General features: G+C 35.8%; 1 protein-coding gene across 12 annotated transcripts in view; it reads right to left on the reverse strand.

The window, feature by feature from the left end:
- Positions 1 to 357: 357 nt before the first annotated feature.
- UACA (uveal autoantigen with coiled-coil domains and ankyrin repeats) overlaps positions 358 to 16,049 on the reverse strand; it is a 99,574-nt gene continuing 83,882 nt past the window's right edge. For all 12 annotated transcript variants that reach the window (XM_072615447.1, XM_072615423.1, XM_072615442.1 and 9 more), the window contains 3 exons: positions 14,160 to 14,312; positions 4,087 to 4,152; positions 358 to 2,211 (listed from right to left, as the gene is read on the reverse strand). In XM_072615447.1, the coding sequence (XP_072471548.1) occupies positions 2,140 to 2,211; positions 4,087 to 4,152; positions 14,160 to 14,312 (291 nt within the window). In that variant the 3' untranslated portion in view covers positions 358 to 2,139. The remainder of the gene's footprint in view (positions 2,212 to 4,086; positions 4,153 to 14,159; positions 14,313 to 16,049) is intronic.

The raw sequence follows: 16,049 nt of genomic DNA on the forward strand, positions 1-16,049 counted from the left end.
TTTTGCAGCTTTTAGAGAACACTCACAAAACCCTGGTCAATGATTTAATTTACTTTTAATGCTATGCTCACACCCTCTAACATAAGGGAGGAAAAACCAAAACCATCCGTTACATGTGATCAGTTTATTTTACAAAAAAAGTTTTTATGTTTCAATTTTGTAAATGGAGTTTTAAACATCAAAGACCAAGAGAAAAAACATAGTTGATCCAAGTATAGGAGGTACATGTGTTTTCATTTTAGGTAGCTAAAACTAGACCCTAAAGTACTTTCCCGTTCTGCTCTAAGCACCAAGAGGCTATGAATGAGAAAGTTATTTTAATCAATCTATCTGTTACAAAGACATTAAAGCCACCACTCACTGAAAGCAGCATTTTATTGATGGATATAGGAGAAATAAGATATACATAGTTTCCCCCAAATTAGGAAAATACAATTCTGAAATGTCAGTTTCAGTTTAGCAACTTCTCTCTGGTAAAAGTTTCAACAAAATTAAAAAAGGCAAATTAAAGCTTAAATGTAACATGTGCACCCTTACAATTTGTATTCTAAGAGATTCCACTTGGATATTAGGAAAAGAAGAGCATTTAATCACGCTAATAAAAGAATTAAATATTCCTTATGCAAAATTTAACACTATACATTAATGATTTTCTGAAAAATAGACTTTAGAAATTCCTATTACTGCTGTAGCTCTCCATTTAGCAAATGAGGCCAGTTTTCTCTAGACAGCAGTTTCTATTTTGATGGGAGTTTGCCCTGAACTTTTGTCAGACAGCTAGATCCATAATCTGCCTAAGGAAGTACTAATCTTCTAGGGGAAGTCACATTTTATTTAATGCAAGAAAACTTGACTGAAATGGTTAGTCTTTTGACCTTGTTTGGAATAAACAGTGAAGCTTTCCACTTCCCAATTTCCCAATTTGAATAGTCAAAAAATTAATGAAATAATAAACTTAAGTCAGCTAAACTTTTTATAGTGAGATGTATTAGATAGTTGGTTTCACTGGACTGTTTACTATACGCATAATTTTTTTTTCACATAGAGAATTCTTGCAATTTTCACTTTTAACAACTGTATTTTCAATTAAAACCATAAAGGCAAGTTTTAATTAATACATCAATGCTCAATTTGCAAGAAAGGTAGATCTCAAAATATAATTGCCTCTGGGTGCAAATTTCCTATAAATAAATTTGAAACAGTTGCAAGACACACTTAACATCTATTTTGGTTATTATAGTGGCAAATTTTAAAGTTGTTGCTAAAGATCTGACACTTAAAGAAATCTAGCACATAATTTATCAAAGAGTTATTTAATCACCAGAGCATGAAAAATCACTATTTTTAGTAAAAAATTAAGATACTGTACTGAAAATTAACAGATCATTTAGAAACTCCTGATAAAATCCAGCCCAGCTATTCTTAATCTAAATGTAATCAATTACAAAGCATTAATGAAAAAATACCTCTGTAAAAAAGCATAAAATTTATTAGTGTATGAGGAGAAAATCTGTACCACTAGTAAAAGAAAAGGCACATAAATTTAAGTTACTTAAATAGAAATGCAACTTGGCCAGCCAAGTTACAATACATTTCTGGACACCACATCACATCATAGTTGATGCTCCTTTTACTAAAGACCAGGAGGTATTTTGATTTACTTAAAAGTAGCTCCCAGCTTGAATCCTCTAAAAGAACTCTAAACAACAACTTTGTTTTAGCCACACCCCAAAAACATTTTATATGGATTTGTTAATAACAGAATTCATGTTTGACAATGGGCACCAAAGACTTTTTTAAAAATAGTCACTATGACATCAGTAGCAGCAATCAACTGTGTCATCATTTTGACCATAAAATTTGCAAGAATTTTAAATATTCTAAATTTCCTCAAAACATACAATAAATACATTTGGAATATAACATACACTGATGATACAGTATGATATAACAGCAACAGACTCATTTTTCTCAAATTTCATTTTTTCCTACTAGAAAAAAAAGCACATTTAATTTTAGTTATGCTAACACAGTAAGATCCATAGAAAGAAGGAAAGGAAGGCTCTGGAGGTTAATACAAACACAGTTACAAGCTCCAGTCATGTAAACCAGTTGTTCACCACATCAAGACTAAGTTCTCTAGCAAACAAGCCCCTGCCTCATGCGGATGATCTGGAGTAAGGCAGCTTGAACATCTTCATCCATGTGACCCTTTAAAACAAATGAGAAAGAATTTAAATCACCTTCATTTCCACAAAATGCTAAAATTGAAAGCGGCTTTAGAAGAGTACAATATGTTGTGTCATTGATCACTGATCATATGCCAAATCCTTGGCATGAAGAGTAAATAAGTACAGCTCTAGTATGACCATATTCTCAATAACGTAGCAATAATAGTAACACTGTTACTAATGACGAGAAGCAGGGGAGCAACACCAAATAGAGAACGCAAACTAACAATGCACTTTCAAAATGTAGATTGTTTTTTCTACCTCTAAAGAAAGGAAATTATTATTATCTTTTTTAGTAAGCAGAGTAAGCTGTCAGGGGCAGCATGAAGTTATAAATTAGCAGAAAAAATAGGAGAAATTTTAAATTTTAAAAAGAGTTGCGTGATTAAATGCAAAAAGCCAATATGGCCTTCATCCCATTTTCGACTTCAAAACTTAAATGAATTACAGCACAACACTTCCTATTAATATAAAAGGTTTCTCTTCCAAAATCTGTTTCTGTAACAGCAGGATGTTTAAATTTCAAACATTAGCCATAGTTGACTAAACTGAATTTCTTAGTTAACTTTGTGTGCCAGAAGGCAAGATTTTTCAGATGCCAACTGCTTTTGTTTTGTGTTGCATTAGTAGTTAGCAGAAGAAAAAAAAGTTAAAAACAGAAATATAATATCTAAGTTATTCATTATTACTGTTTCCAAAGAAATAATCATGAAATCTGGGCTGTTGGTTTGGAATACCCATCAGGGAAGAAGCTGCTGTGTCTCCTCTAGTCGATATCCAATCCAAATGACTCACTCTTCTTTCCACTCAATTCCCACCTCTTCCTCCACATTCCCATTACAAAACCCTAGTTCACTTGTTTATCAGGCTCCTGTATCAAACACTGCAATGTGTTCAACTGCCAGCTTTTCTGGTATTTAAAAACAGTGTTACCAAGAGTAGCTTTCTCCCACAACACTCATTCTTCAAGTTCAAGGTCTTAGTTTTTAAGACATCTGCTCAGCTTATGCACATTTACACTATCCTCCTGGTGCCATTTCTTAATAATCATTACTCAAAATGAATAATCATTAATCATAATCCCTCATTACTTTTCATCCAATGTTTCCTTCCACCTCTGCTATCCATGTCTCCATGATCTGATACTGTTCATTTCAGAAAACAATTCCTATTTCTTCTCATCTAACATGTGACAGCTTTGTCTTTTTAACAAGCCTTCTTTAAAAACTACAGGGAGTAAAGGTAGGGGCTATGGCAGATCAAGTATTATACTGACTTTAAAGACCTTCTGAGGCAAATGACATATAGTATTCACATACAACCAATTTTCTTACTGTGTTATGACAAAATGTTGTTCCCATTTAAATATCAATTTTACACAAATAGAGAATTCTATCTCTATGAGTTTCACTGAGATCAGTATTCTCTTATTTAAAATCCAGTGTAGTTCTGTGCACATGCTGTTTTTTAAATGATCAAAGCACTCTGCTGAAATATGCAGAACATTTCTGAACTCCCAAGAAAAACACTAAGGTCTTTTGCCTCCATTTTTTCAGCATAAGGAGCTATGTTGATGGCAATGTATTATCTCCAGATAGCAACACCATTAATGTGTGTCACCACTGTATGTTGCCAAACTGTCTGTAAACTGAGCGATGAGCAGATGGAGACAACACTAAATTTAATATGCTGTGTTGCCATATAGCTTTTAAAATTTCCTCCTGAACATACGCAAGCATGGCTAAAAGAAACACAATTATTTTTAAATAAGCATATGGGGTGCAGCTACTCTAAACATCAATTTCTTTTACCTAAGTTTATTTAACAGAAGAGGTAGGGGGAAGGGACGATTTACCTGCGCAGCACTAAGAAGATGCATCCGATATATTGCAATTACTTCTTGGTGCTGTCTGTTGGCATCCTATAAAAAGAAATGAGAAAAAGGCTAGAAAGTAATTTATTTCACTTAAGTCTCTGACGGACCTTGGAACTTTACTCTAATATTGCTCTTTGGCTCCATGAAGTCCTCACGCCTTTATAGTAATCAACCAACTTGAACCCATTTAATATAGAATTATATAGTAGGCAGAGTTCTAGCAAGGGTAGGATGACCAGGACTTGGTCCCAGTTCATCTAAATGCAGCGTCTCAAAAGTCATAGTGGAGTTTTAAACACTGAGTAGCTAAAGTAGTAGCTGCCCTGAAACTTCTGGGACACCCTATATGAAGGCAGTACTCACAGCATTTATATTCCTTCCAGTTAAAATATGAAGATAATAAATGTACAGAATACCTCGCTCATCCCCCCATTCCACACTCATGGCTACACTAGAGAGTAGCAAGAACTCTCTTGGTCCCCTCTGAAGGCCATCAATGTTCCACAGTTCCTCAATTCGAAATAAACTGGTCTTTAAATTTTGATTTGAGAGTATTTTTTGCTGCACTGTATGGGGCTTTTCTCAGGAAGCAAAACTGCCAATATAGAGGATTATTTTTTAATGGTATCTTATTTTTTCCAATTAAATGTGAACACAATTTTCAACATTCATTTTTTTATATAATTTTGAGGTCCAAAAATTTCTGCCTTCCTCCTCCCTAAGATATTAAGCAATTTGATATAGGTTATATATGTGCCATCATGCAAAACATATTTCCATATTAGTCATGTTGTGAAAGAAGAAATAGAACAAAAGGAAAATAAAACTATGAAAAAATAGGGAAAGTGAAAATAGTATGCATCAATCAGCTTTCTGACTCCATCAGTTTCTTCTCTGGATGTGGATAGCATTTCTCTATCTTGAGTTTTTTGGAATTGTCTTGGATCATTGTATTGCTGAGGAGAACTATAGTCAGTCAATCACAGTTGATCATTGCACAATGTTGCTTTTACTGTGTACAAGATTCTCCTGGTTCTGCTCAATTCATTTTGCATGAGGTCACAGAAGTATTTTCAGGTTTGTCTGAAACTAGCAAAGTAGTGTGCCATCACAATCATATACCACATCCCCCAATTCATGGGCATCCATCCCCTTGATTTCCATTTCTTTGCCACAACAAAAAGAGATCACATATTTTTGTACATTTTTTTTGTACATATAGGTCCTTTTCTTTTGATCTCTTTAGGATACAGACTTAGTAATGGTATTACTGGGGCAAAAAGCATGCTCTCTTTTGGGCGTAGTACCAAATTGCTCTCCAAAATGGTTAGACCAGTTCACAATTCTACCCAGAGTGCATTAGTGTCTCAGTTCTTTCATACCTCTTTCAGAATTTGTCATTTTCCTTTTCTGTCATATTAGTTAATCTGACAGGTATAAGATAGTAAGACAGTTAAGAGTTGTTTTAACCTGCATTTCACTGATTAATATTTAGAGTACTTTTTTCACGTGACTATAGATAGCTTTGATTTCTTCTTCTGAAAACTGCCTATTAATAACCTGTGACCATGTATCAACTGGGGAATGATCCATATTCTTATACATTTAAGTCAGTTCTTTATATATCTGAAAAACTTGCTGTAAAATTTCCCCGTTTTCTGCTTTCCTTCTAATGTTGGTTACATTGGTTTTGTTTGTGCAAAACCTGTCTAAATTAAAGCAATTAAAACTATCCATTTTGATTCCTGTAATGGTCTCTCTTTCATTTGATCATAAACTCTTCCCTTGGTCATAGATTTGATATGTACATTTTCCTATGCTCCCTTAATTTACTTATGATATCACCCTTTCTATAATTTATTCACTTTGATCTTATCTTGGTATGTGGTGTGAGATATTGGTTTATATTACTTTCTGCCAAAACGCTTCCCAGTTTTCCCAGCAATTTTTGTCAAATGTTTGAGTTTTTACTCCCAAAACCTTGAGTCTCTGGGTTTATCAAATGCTAGATTATTATCATCATTTACTACTGTGTATTATGTACCTAATCTATTCCATTGATCTACCATTCTATTCCTTAGCCAGTACCAGATTGTTTGGATGATTACCACTTTATAATATAGTTGGAAATCTAATACTGCTTAGCCACTTTATTTCACCCTTTTTTCATGGATCCCCCTCCTCGATATTCTGTTCTTCCAGATGTTATGTTACTATTTTTTTTCTCCCTCTCCAAAATAATATTTTGGTAGTTTGATTGGTATGGCACTGAATAAGTAAATTAACTTAGGTGGAATTGTCATTTTTATATTGGCTCAGCCTACCCATGAACAAGTTATATTTCTCCAATTGTTCAGTTTTGTTTTTATTTGTGTAAAAAGGATTTTGTGGTTGTGTTCACATAATCCTTGGGTTTGTAGAAGGTAACCTCCCAAGTATACAATTATTCTGGATGGAATTTCTCTTATTTCTTTCCCTTGGGTTTTGTTGATAGTATACAGAAATGCTGTGATTTTTGTGGGTTTATTTTATATCCTGCAACTTTGCTAAAGCTGTTCATTATTTCAATTATTTTTTTTGTTGAAGCGCTAGGGTTCTCTAAGTATACCATCATATCATCTGCAAAGATCCTCTTTCCCTATTTTTTATTCCTTTAATTACTTTTTCTTATCTTATTGTTGTAGCTAGTATTTGTAATACAATATTGAATAACAGTAGTGATAATGGACATCCTTGCTTCACACTCCTGATCTTATTGGAAAGGTTTCAAGTTTATAGATCACAGATAATGCTTTCTCTTGGTTTTAGATGGATGATATTTATTTTAAGGAAGGATCCATTGATTCACCTGCTTTTTAATGTTTTTAACAGGAATAGGTGTATTTTGTCAAAGGCTCTTTCTGTATCTATTGATATGATATTATAATTTTTGCTGTTTTTCTTACTGATATGGCCAATTATGTTCACAGTTTTCCTAATATTGAACCAGCCTGTTATAAATCCTACCTGCTCACAGTATGTGACCTTTCATGAGATACTGTTATAATCTCCTTGCAAGTATTTCATTAAAATTTTTTTTTGCATTAATATTCATTGAGGAAATTGGTCTATCGTTTTCTTTTTGTATTTTTACTCTCTCTGGATTAGGTAGCAAAACCATATTTGTGTAACGATTTCTTTACTTTCTTCTTTCAAATAGGTTATCTAGTATGGAGATTTATTGTTCCATAAATTTTTGGTAGAATTCATTTCTAAATCTATCTGGTCCTGGGGATTTTTTCTCAGGAAATTCATTGATGACTTGTTTAATTTCTTTTTGTAAAACTGCATTATTTAAGTATTCTATTTCCTCTTCTGTTAATCAGGCAGTCTGTATTTTTCTAAATATTAACCCATTTCACTCAGACTATCAGTTTTATGTACATATTACTGGACAACATAACTCCTAAAAATTGTCTTAATTTTATCTTCACTGGTGGTGTATTCACCCTTTCCTCTGTTGATATGGTAATTTGGTTTTCTTCCTTTTTTTAAAATCAAATTAGCTAATGGTTCTCTATTTTATTGGTTTTTAAGCCCCTAGTTTCATTTTTAATATTGTCAATGGTTTCTTACTTTCAATTTTATTAATCTTTCCTATGATTTCAAGATTTGGAGATTTTTAATTTGTTCTTCTAGTTTTTGTGGTTGCCTGCCCAATTCGTTGATTTACTTTTTTTTTTTTTATCAATGTACATATTTTGAAATATAAAATTCCCCCTAAGTGTGCATCACACAAATTTTGGTACATTGTCCCACTGTCATCCTCTTTACTGAAATTGTTGATTGTTTATATGATTTGGTTTTTGTACCATTCATTCCTTAGGATTGGATTATTTATTATCCAATTAATTTTTAATCTATGTTTCTCTGATCCTTAATTGAACATAATTTTGACTGCATTTAGATCTGAAAGGGGTGCATTTAATATTTCTGCTTTTCTGCATTTGGCTGTGAGATCTTTATGCCCTACTACATGGTCAATTTTTGTGAAGGCATCATGTGTAGCTGAGAAAAAGGTATTTATTCCCATTCAGTTTTTTCCAGAAGTCTATCATATGTAACTTTTCTAAGATTCTATTCATCTCCTTGACTTCTTTCTTGCTTTGTCATTAGACTTATCTAGCTCTAAGAGGGAGAAACTGAGGTCTTTCACTAGTTTATCTTTACTGTCTATTTTCCCCATATAACTTTTCCTCTAAGAATTTGGATGCTATGCCATTTGGTGTATATGTCAGTATTGATATTACTTTAATGCCTGTGGTTCTTTTTATTTTGTTTTTTTTATTTTTAGATTATGACATTCAATTCCACAAAATTATGAGTTCCAATTTTTCTCCCCATCTCTTCCCTCCCCCTGCCCCATAACATCTTGCATTATGATTACCCCCTCCCTCAATGTGACCTCCCTTCTAACACACCCCACCCTTTCCTTATCCTCATCTTCTCTCTTTTCTTGTAGGGCAAGATAGATTTCTATACCCCATTACCTGTATTTCCTATTTCCCAGTGACATGCAATAACAATTCTCAACATTCGTTTCTAATACTTTGAATTCCAACTTCTCTCCCTTCCTTGCTCCCCACCCACCCCCAATGAGAAGGCAAACAATTCAATACAGGTTATATATGTGTTGTTTTGCAAGATTTCCATAATAGTCATATTGTGTAAGATTAGCTACATTTCCCTCCATCCTACCCTGTCCCTCCTTTATCCTATTCTCTCATTTGACTTTGTCCTCTCCCAAAAGTGTTTACTTCTAGTTACTCCCTTCTCCCATTTGCCCTCTCTTCTATCATGCCCTTCACCCTAACTGTCCCCTTCTCTCCTACTTTCCTGTAGGGTAAGATAGATTTTCATACCACATTTAGTGAGCATGTTATTCCCTCCTTTAGCCATATATGAAGAGAGTAAGCTTCATTTTTCTCCTCTCATCTCATGCCTTTTCTGCTCCATTGAAAAAGATTTTTCTTATCTCTTTATGAGTGATAGTTTGCCCCATTCCATTTCTCCCTTTCTCCTCCCAATATATTCCTCTCTCACCCCTTAATTTTATTTTTTATAGATATCATCCCTTCTGATTCAACTCAACCTGTGCTCTCTGTATGTGTGTGTGTATGTGTGTGTGTGTGTGTGTGTGTGTGTGTGCAATCCCTCCACCTACTCAAATACTGAGAAAAGTCTCAAGAGTTACAAATATTATCTTTCTGTATAGGAATGCATACAATTCAGCTGTAGGAAGTCCCTTATGATTTCTCTTTCCTGTTTACCTTTTCATGCTTCTCTTGATTCTTGTGTTTCAAAGTCAAATTTTCTCTTCAGTTCTGGTCTTTTCATCAAGAATGCTTGAAAGTCCTCTATGTTGTTGAATGATCAGTTTTTCCCCTGAAGTATTACACTCAGTTTTGCCAGGTAGGTGATTCTTGGTTTTAATCCCAGTTGCTTTGACTTCTGGAATATCTTATTCCAAGCTCTTCAATCCCTTAAAAGTAGAAGCTGCCAGATCCTGTGTTATACTGATTGTATTTCCACAATAGTTGAATTGTTTCCTTCTAGCTGATTGCAGTATTTTCTGGGAACTCTGGGAACTCTGAAATTTGGCTACAATATTCCTAGGAGTTTCTCTTTTTGGGTCTCTTTCAGGAGGTGATAGGTGGATTCTTTCAATATTTATTTTGCCCTCTGGTTCTAGAATATCAGGGCAGTTTTCCTTGATAATTTCATGACAGATAATGTCTAGGCTCTTTTTTTGATCATGGTTTTCAGGTAGTCTCATAACTTTTAAATTGTCTCTCTGCATCTATTTTCCAGGTCATTTGTTTTTCCAATGATATATTTCATTATCTTCTATTTTTTCATTCTTTTGGTTTTGTTTTGTAATTTCTTGGTTTATCATAAAGTCATTAGCTTCCCTCAGCTCCATTTTCATTTTTAAAGGACTGCTTTCTTCAGTGAGTTTTTGAACCTCCTTTTTCATCTGCCAAACTCTGCTTTTTCCTTTTTCTCCTCATTGACTTTTTGGACCTCTGTTTCCAATTGAGTTAGCCTATTTTTAAAGGTGTTATTTTCTTCAGCATTTTTGGGGTCCCCTTTAGCAAAGTGTTGACTCACTTTTCAGGCTCTTCAATGGCCTAAGCCCACTGCATATTCATTTTGGAGGTACTGGATGCAGAAGGCTTGACTTATTCTTTCTACATAGAAGCCTTATAACTGCCCTCATAATGATAAAGTTTTTAGACAATACATGTATTACCTTCCCAAATAGAAAGGTAAATCTGACTCCCTTATAATTTCTTTTCCTTATGTCTTGCATTTGAAAAATCAAATTTTCTATTCAGCTCTGGTCTTTTCAACAGGAGTGCTTAGAAGTCCTCTATTTGATTAAATATCCATTTTTTTACTTTGAAGAATTATAGTCAGTTTTGCTGAGTAGGTTATTTTTGCTTGTAATCCCAGCTCTTCTGCCTTTCTAAATAATGTATTCTCCACCCTCTAACTCTTTTAATGTGGTAGCTGCTAAATCTTGCATGATCCTCACTGTGGCTCTATAATATTTGAATGGTTTCTTTCTGATTGCTTGAAGTATTTTCTCCTTGACCTGGGAGCTCTGAAATTTGGCTATGATATTCCTGGGAGTTTTCACTTGGGCATCTCTTTCAGGTGGTAATCAATGGATTCTTTCAATGTCTATTTTGCCCTCTGGTTATAAAATGTTGAGGCAGTCTTCCTAGATAATTTCTTGAAATAAGATATCTAGGCTTTTTCCTTGATGGCTTTCTGATAATCCAATAATTCTTAAATTATCTTTCCTTGATTTATTTTCCAGGTTATTTCTTGTTCCAATGAGACACTTAACATTTTATTTTATTTTTTTCATTCTTTTGACTTTGTCATTAGCTTCCATTTGCTTAATTCTAACTTTTAAAGAATTATTTCCTTCAGTGAAGTTTTCTGTCTCTTTTTTCCATTTGGTCAATTCTGGGTTTTCTTAAGGCATTATTTTCATCAGTGACTTATTGCCCTCCTCTTTTTCCATTGGGCCAATTCTGTTTTTTATGATGTTATTTTCTTCAGCATTTTTTGTGCCTCTTTTATCAAGTTGTAAATTCTTTTTATAATTTTCTTCCTTTGCTTTCATTGCTTCACCTAAATTTTCCTCTGCTACTCTTAAATTTGAAAATAATTTTTAAGCTCTTCTAGGAATTCTTGTTGGGATTGTGTCTAATCCTTTTTTTTTCTTTTAGGCTTTTTTTTTACAGCTGTTTTGACTTTATTATCTTCTTCTAAATTAGCATATTAATCTCCCATTTTACCATAGTAACCTTTTATGGTGAGGTTCTTTTTTTTTGTTTGCTCATTTTTCCACTTTATTTCTTGATTTGGAACTTTGTGTTAATGTTAGGCTCTATTCTCAGCATGTGGAACAGAGGGGCACCATCTCAAGCTTCAAGCTTTTTCACACTGCTGTTTTTAGAGCTAGTTCTGGGAGATTGGAAGTTTTTGGTGTTTCCAAGATGGTGTGAACTGGGCTAAGGTGTGGTCATTGCTCACCTGATCTGTACTCTGGGCCTTACCCAGGAAGGGTCCCTCATCCCTGCTTCTGCTTCTGACTTTCTGCACTTCAATACTATGCCTGGTATATTACCCCTTCCTTCCTACCACTCCACTCCCAACTTTCAGCTTCTTTTCATATATTATCTTCCCCTATTAGAAAGCAAGCTATTTGTGGGCAGGGATTATCTTCTTACTTATGTTTATACTTGAATTGTTTCTTTCTAGCTGCTTGCAATATTTTCTCCTTGACCAGGGAACTCTGGAATTTGGCCACAATGTTCCTAGGAGTTTCTCTTTTTGGATCTCTTTCAGGCAGTGATCAGTGGATTCCTTGAATACTTATTTTGCCCTCTGGTTCTAGAATATCAGGGCAGTTTTCCTTGATAATTTCATGAAAGATGATGTCTAGGCTCTTTTTTTGATCATGGCTTTCAGGTAGTCCCATAATTTTTAAATTGTCTCTCCTGGATCTATTTTCCAGGTCAGTTGTTTTTCCAATGAGATATTTCACATTATCTTCCATTTTTTCATTCTTTTGGTTTTCTTTTGTGATTTCTTGGTTTCTCATAAAATCATTAGCCTCCATCTGTTCCATTCTAATTTTGAAAGATTTTCTTCAGTGAGCTTTTGAATCTCCTTTTCCATGTGGCTAATTCTGCTTTTGAAAGCATTCTTCTCCTCATTGGCTTTTTGAACCTCTTTTGCCAATTGAGTTAACCTATTTTTCAAGGTGTTATTTTCTTCAGCATTTTTTGGGGTCTCCTTTAGCAAGGTGTGGACCTGCTTTTCATGTTTTTCTTTCATGTCTCTCATTTCTCTTCCCAGTTTTTCCTCCACCTCTCTAACTTGATTTTCAAAATCCTTTTTGAGCTCTTCCATGGCCTGAGCCCATGGTATATTTATTTTGGATGTGTGGGATACAGAAGCTTTGACTTCTGTGTCTTTCCCTGATGGTAAGCATTGTTCTTCCTCATCAGAAAGGAAGGGAGGAAATATCTGTTCACCAAGAAAGTAACCTTCTATAGTCTTATTTTTTTTCCCTTTTCTGGACATTTTCCCAGCCAGTGACTTGATTTCTGAGTTTTCTTTCCACCCTCACCTGGCCTCCAGATCCGCCCAGCCAGTGCTGGGGTCTGAGATTCAAATGCTGCTTCCCAGCCTCAAGGCTTTGGGTGGGGGCAGGGCTGCTATTCAGTGTGAGATTAAGTTCAGGTGCTCAGGTGGGGTTAGGGCCACCACACGGGGCTTGGTTCCCTCAGGGGGTTTATGCAGAGACCTTCAACAATGGATCCGGGCTCCTGCCTGCTTTGGGAGCCCCGGTCTGCTACCGCCTCTGCTGCTGCCTCCCCAGGGGGCCTGAGTTATGGGGACACCCCACTCCCCTCTAGGCCACCCAAAAAGACTCTCTCACAGACCCTTGTCACCTGCGGGTGGAGGGATCTGTGGGGCTGCTGGAGATTCTGTCCCGAAGCCTGCTCGGATCTGCTCCTCTCGGTGCCGCAGCCAAGGCAGGGCTGGGCTCCGCTCTGGGTCCAGTGCGTCAACAGGCCTTTTGCGTCAGGTTTTCGGGGTTCTCTGGAACAGAAATCTCATCTGCTCCGTTGTTCTGTGGCTTCTGCTGCTCCAGAATTTGTTGGGAGTTCTTCTTTACAGATATTTTATGGGCTGTGGGTTTGGAGCTAGCATATGTGTGTCTTTCTACTCTGCCATCTTGGCTCCTCCCCGCCTTACTTATGTTTATATCCCCAGTCCTTAACATAGTTCCTGGAACATAATAAGTACTTAAGAAACGTTTGTTGGTTTGTTTTGCTATACTAATAACCCCTCATGTCTCCCATAAAAAGGAGAGGAATGGTACAATTATTCTTCCCCAGAACCAAACTATTTATTGCAATTAATGTGAGTACAAGTACCCCGCGTGGTTTTCATTTGAATTATTGTAATCATATATGTTGTTCTATTGGTTCTGCTTTCTTCTAATCTACAGTAACATTTCATTCCTCAAAACTCACAGCATTTTTTCATTTAGTTACATAACGATACGTAATATTTCTCATGGAAGAATTCTGTCTTGTCTCCCTATCTAGATTATAAATGACCTGAGGACCATGCAGCATCACTCTGTGTCTCCCAAAGAAGCAAATGTAGTAAAATGAATATAGTGGGCTAAAGACACCATTTTCAGGTGTATATAAAGCTGTAGAACTGTCTTAATAAAAGAGTAGATAATTCTGGAAGTTCTCTTAAGTTTAAGATGCCTTAAAAGAGGACTATATTTTAAAGAAGGAAACTCTGAAATCTAATTAAACTTCAATATTATTTTCACCAAAGATATGAAATTACAGTATCTGAACAAGGTCTCAGAACTTTTGACTTCTGAATATGCTGTAAAACCCTGAAGAAGACTAGATATATCAATAAGCACCATGACTAAATTTCATGTCTTATTAGGTACTTACAGCTAGCTCCTGTTGCAGAGATTTCACCTGGTGCTGGAGTGTTTCTATCTGTTGATTCTCTTTCTTTGTAGAATTCCCACTTGTGTAGGTAAGTTGTGAAAGACCATTAAGGGCTTCTTTTAGTCTTTCCACATCATTAAGTAGTTCTGTTATCTTAGAGAAAAAGTCAAGAGGAAGAAAGTTTCTATTACCCACTCATTAAATACTCATTTGAAAGCATTACAGATCTCATACCTCTATGAAGCTATCCTTTGACTTCACTCAGAACAATTTAGAATTCTAGCACATGGGGCACATTTATATGATAGGGTAGAAGTGGGGAATAGAGGTAGGGGCTAAAGATATGGCTACTATTCTCCTGTTTGTGCTTTAGATAGATTGTAGTCAGAAATCATGGGAATTGAAATGCAACTGAGGAACCAGCAAACAAGGGTATTTGAAGGGGGCAGGGACTGAGAGGGAGAAGAAGACTGTCCTACATATACTGTTGGGGAGAATGGAGATAAACGTGTAGGTCTGCAGAAGATAACAACAAGAATCTGGACAGTTTAATAAACTTTTATGGAGGTGATTGTTGAATAATGGTGGCAGAAAGGTCTCAAAGGTGCAGTGGAAAACAAGGAATATACCAATTCCTTAGGACTAGCATGGCACAGTAGATAGAGTGGTATACACTTGAGGCTAAGAAGACCTGGGATTAAATGCCATCTTTAATAGTTACTGACTGTATGACTATGGACCAGTCACTTAACCTCTAAGCTTCCCTTTCCTCATCCATAAAATGAGACTAGATCTAATCACCCTTTCAGCTATATATCTATGATCCTTCTCTTCACTCTGTATATCATTGGATATGAAGAACAGTCAATATTAGACGGTCTCAAGAGATATGGTGTCTTCCACCATTTAAGGAGGGAACCCAGAGAAATCACCTTATCCTTTCCCACCCAGTTCTTTCCTGGACTTCATGGTATCCAGAAACTCAGTATTCTGTAAGATGAAAGCAAACTCTAAAACTCACAGTTCCTCAGCACCCCCTGCCCCTGGGGTCCTTCCCTACCTTTGGTTTGAAAAAGGGGGGAGGGAATCTTTGAAGAGCTTCTCTCTGATGCTCAGTTTGAGATGGACACAACAGGAATTGACCTTATCATTCCCCAACTCAATTAGTTTCCTGGACTTCATGATCTTTAAAAACTCATATTTCTGTAAGATGACATCAACTCTAAAACTGTCACTTTCTCAGATCATTTCTTGGTTCCAGGATTTCCATCATGCCCCTGCACAGGGTAACCTCCCACCCCCCGTTTTTGGTTTCTTCTTACATGCTGTCTTTGCCCATTAAATTTTGAGCTCCTTGAGGGCTTGGACTATTTATTCCTCTCTTTGTATCCCCACTGCTTAACAAAGTTCATGGTACATAGTAAGTGTTGTGATTATTGACTGACTCTGGTATCTCCAAGAGAAAACCAAACTTGAGTAAGCAACAGTAAATGTAAGAAATTCAAGATAAAGAGAACATACAAGATCATAGATTTTGAACTAGAAAGGACCTTAGAAAGTCACTGAGTTCAACATCTTCATTTACAAATGAGAAAGAGTGATTGACCCAAAGTCACACAGATAGTAACTAACACAGCCAGGATGATCTTTTTACTATATCACAACTGAAGAAGATTCTGAGGGCACAGTGAGAAATAAGGCAAAAAAAAGTTACTGACTAGGGGAAGATGAGATGAGCTGCTTAATGATAGGGGTAATTCAGTGTGCTCTACAGAAATGAGAAAGCATTCTGGAAAAGAAATGTAACATCCAGAGGACTAAGTAGTTGGCAGCTAGTGCTGGACAAGGGAATGGGCCATTAGGGCAACTGGTGCTGGGAGGTGACAGGGG

The sequence above is a fragment of the Notamacropus eugenii genome, chromosome 1 (genome assembly GCF_028372415.1).
Source record: "Notamacropus eugenii isolate mMacEug1 chromosome 1, mMacEug1.pri_v2, whole genome shotgun sequence".
Classification (NCBI taxonomy): Eukaryota; Metazoa; Chordata; class Mammalia; order Diprotodontia; family Macropodidae; genus Notamacropus; species Notamacropus eugenii.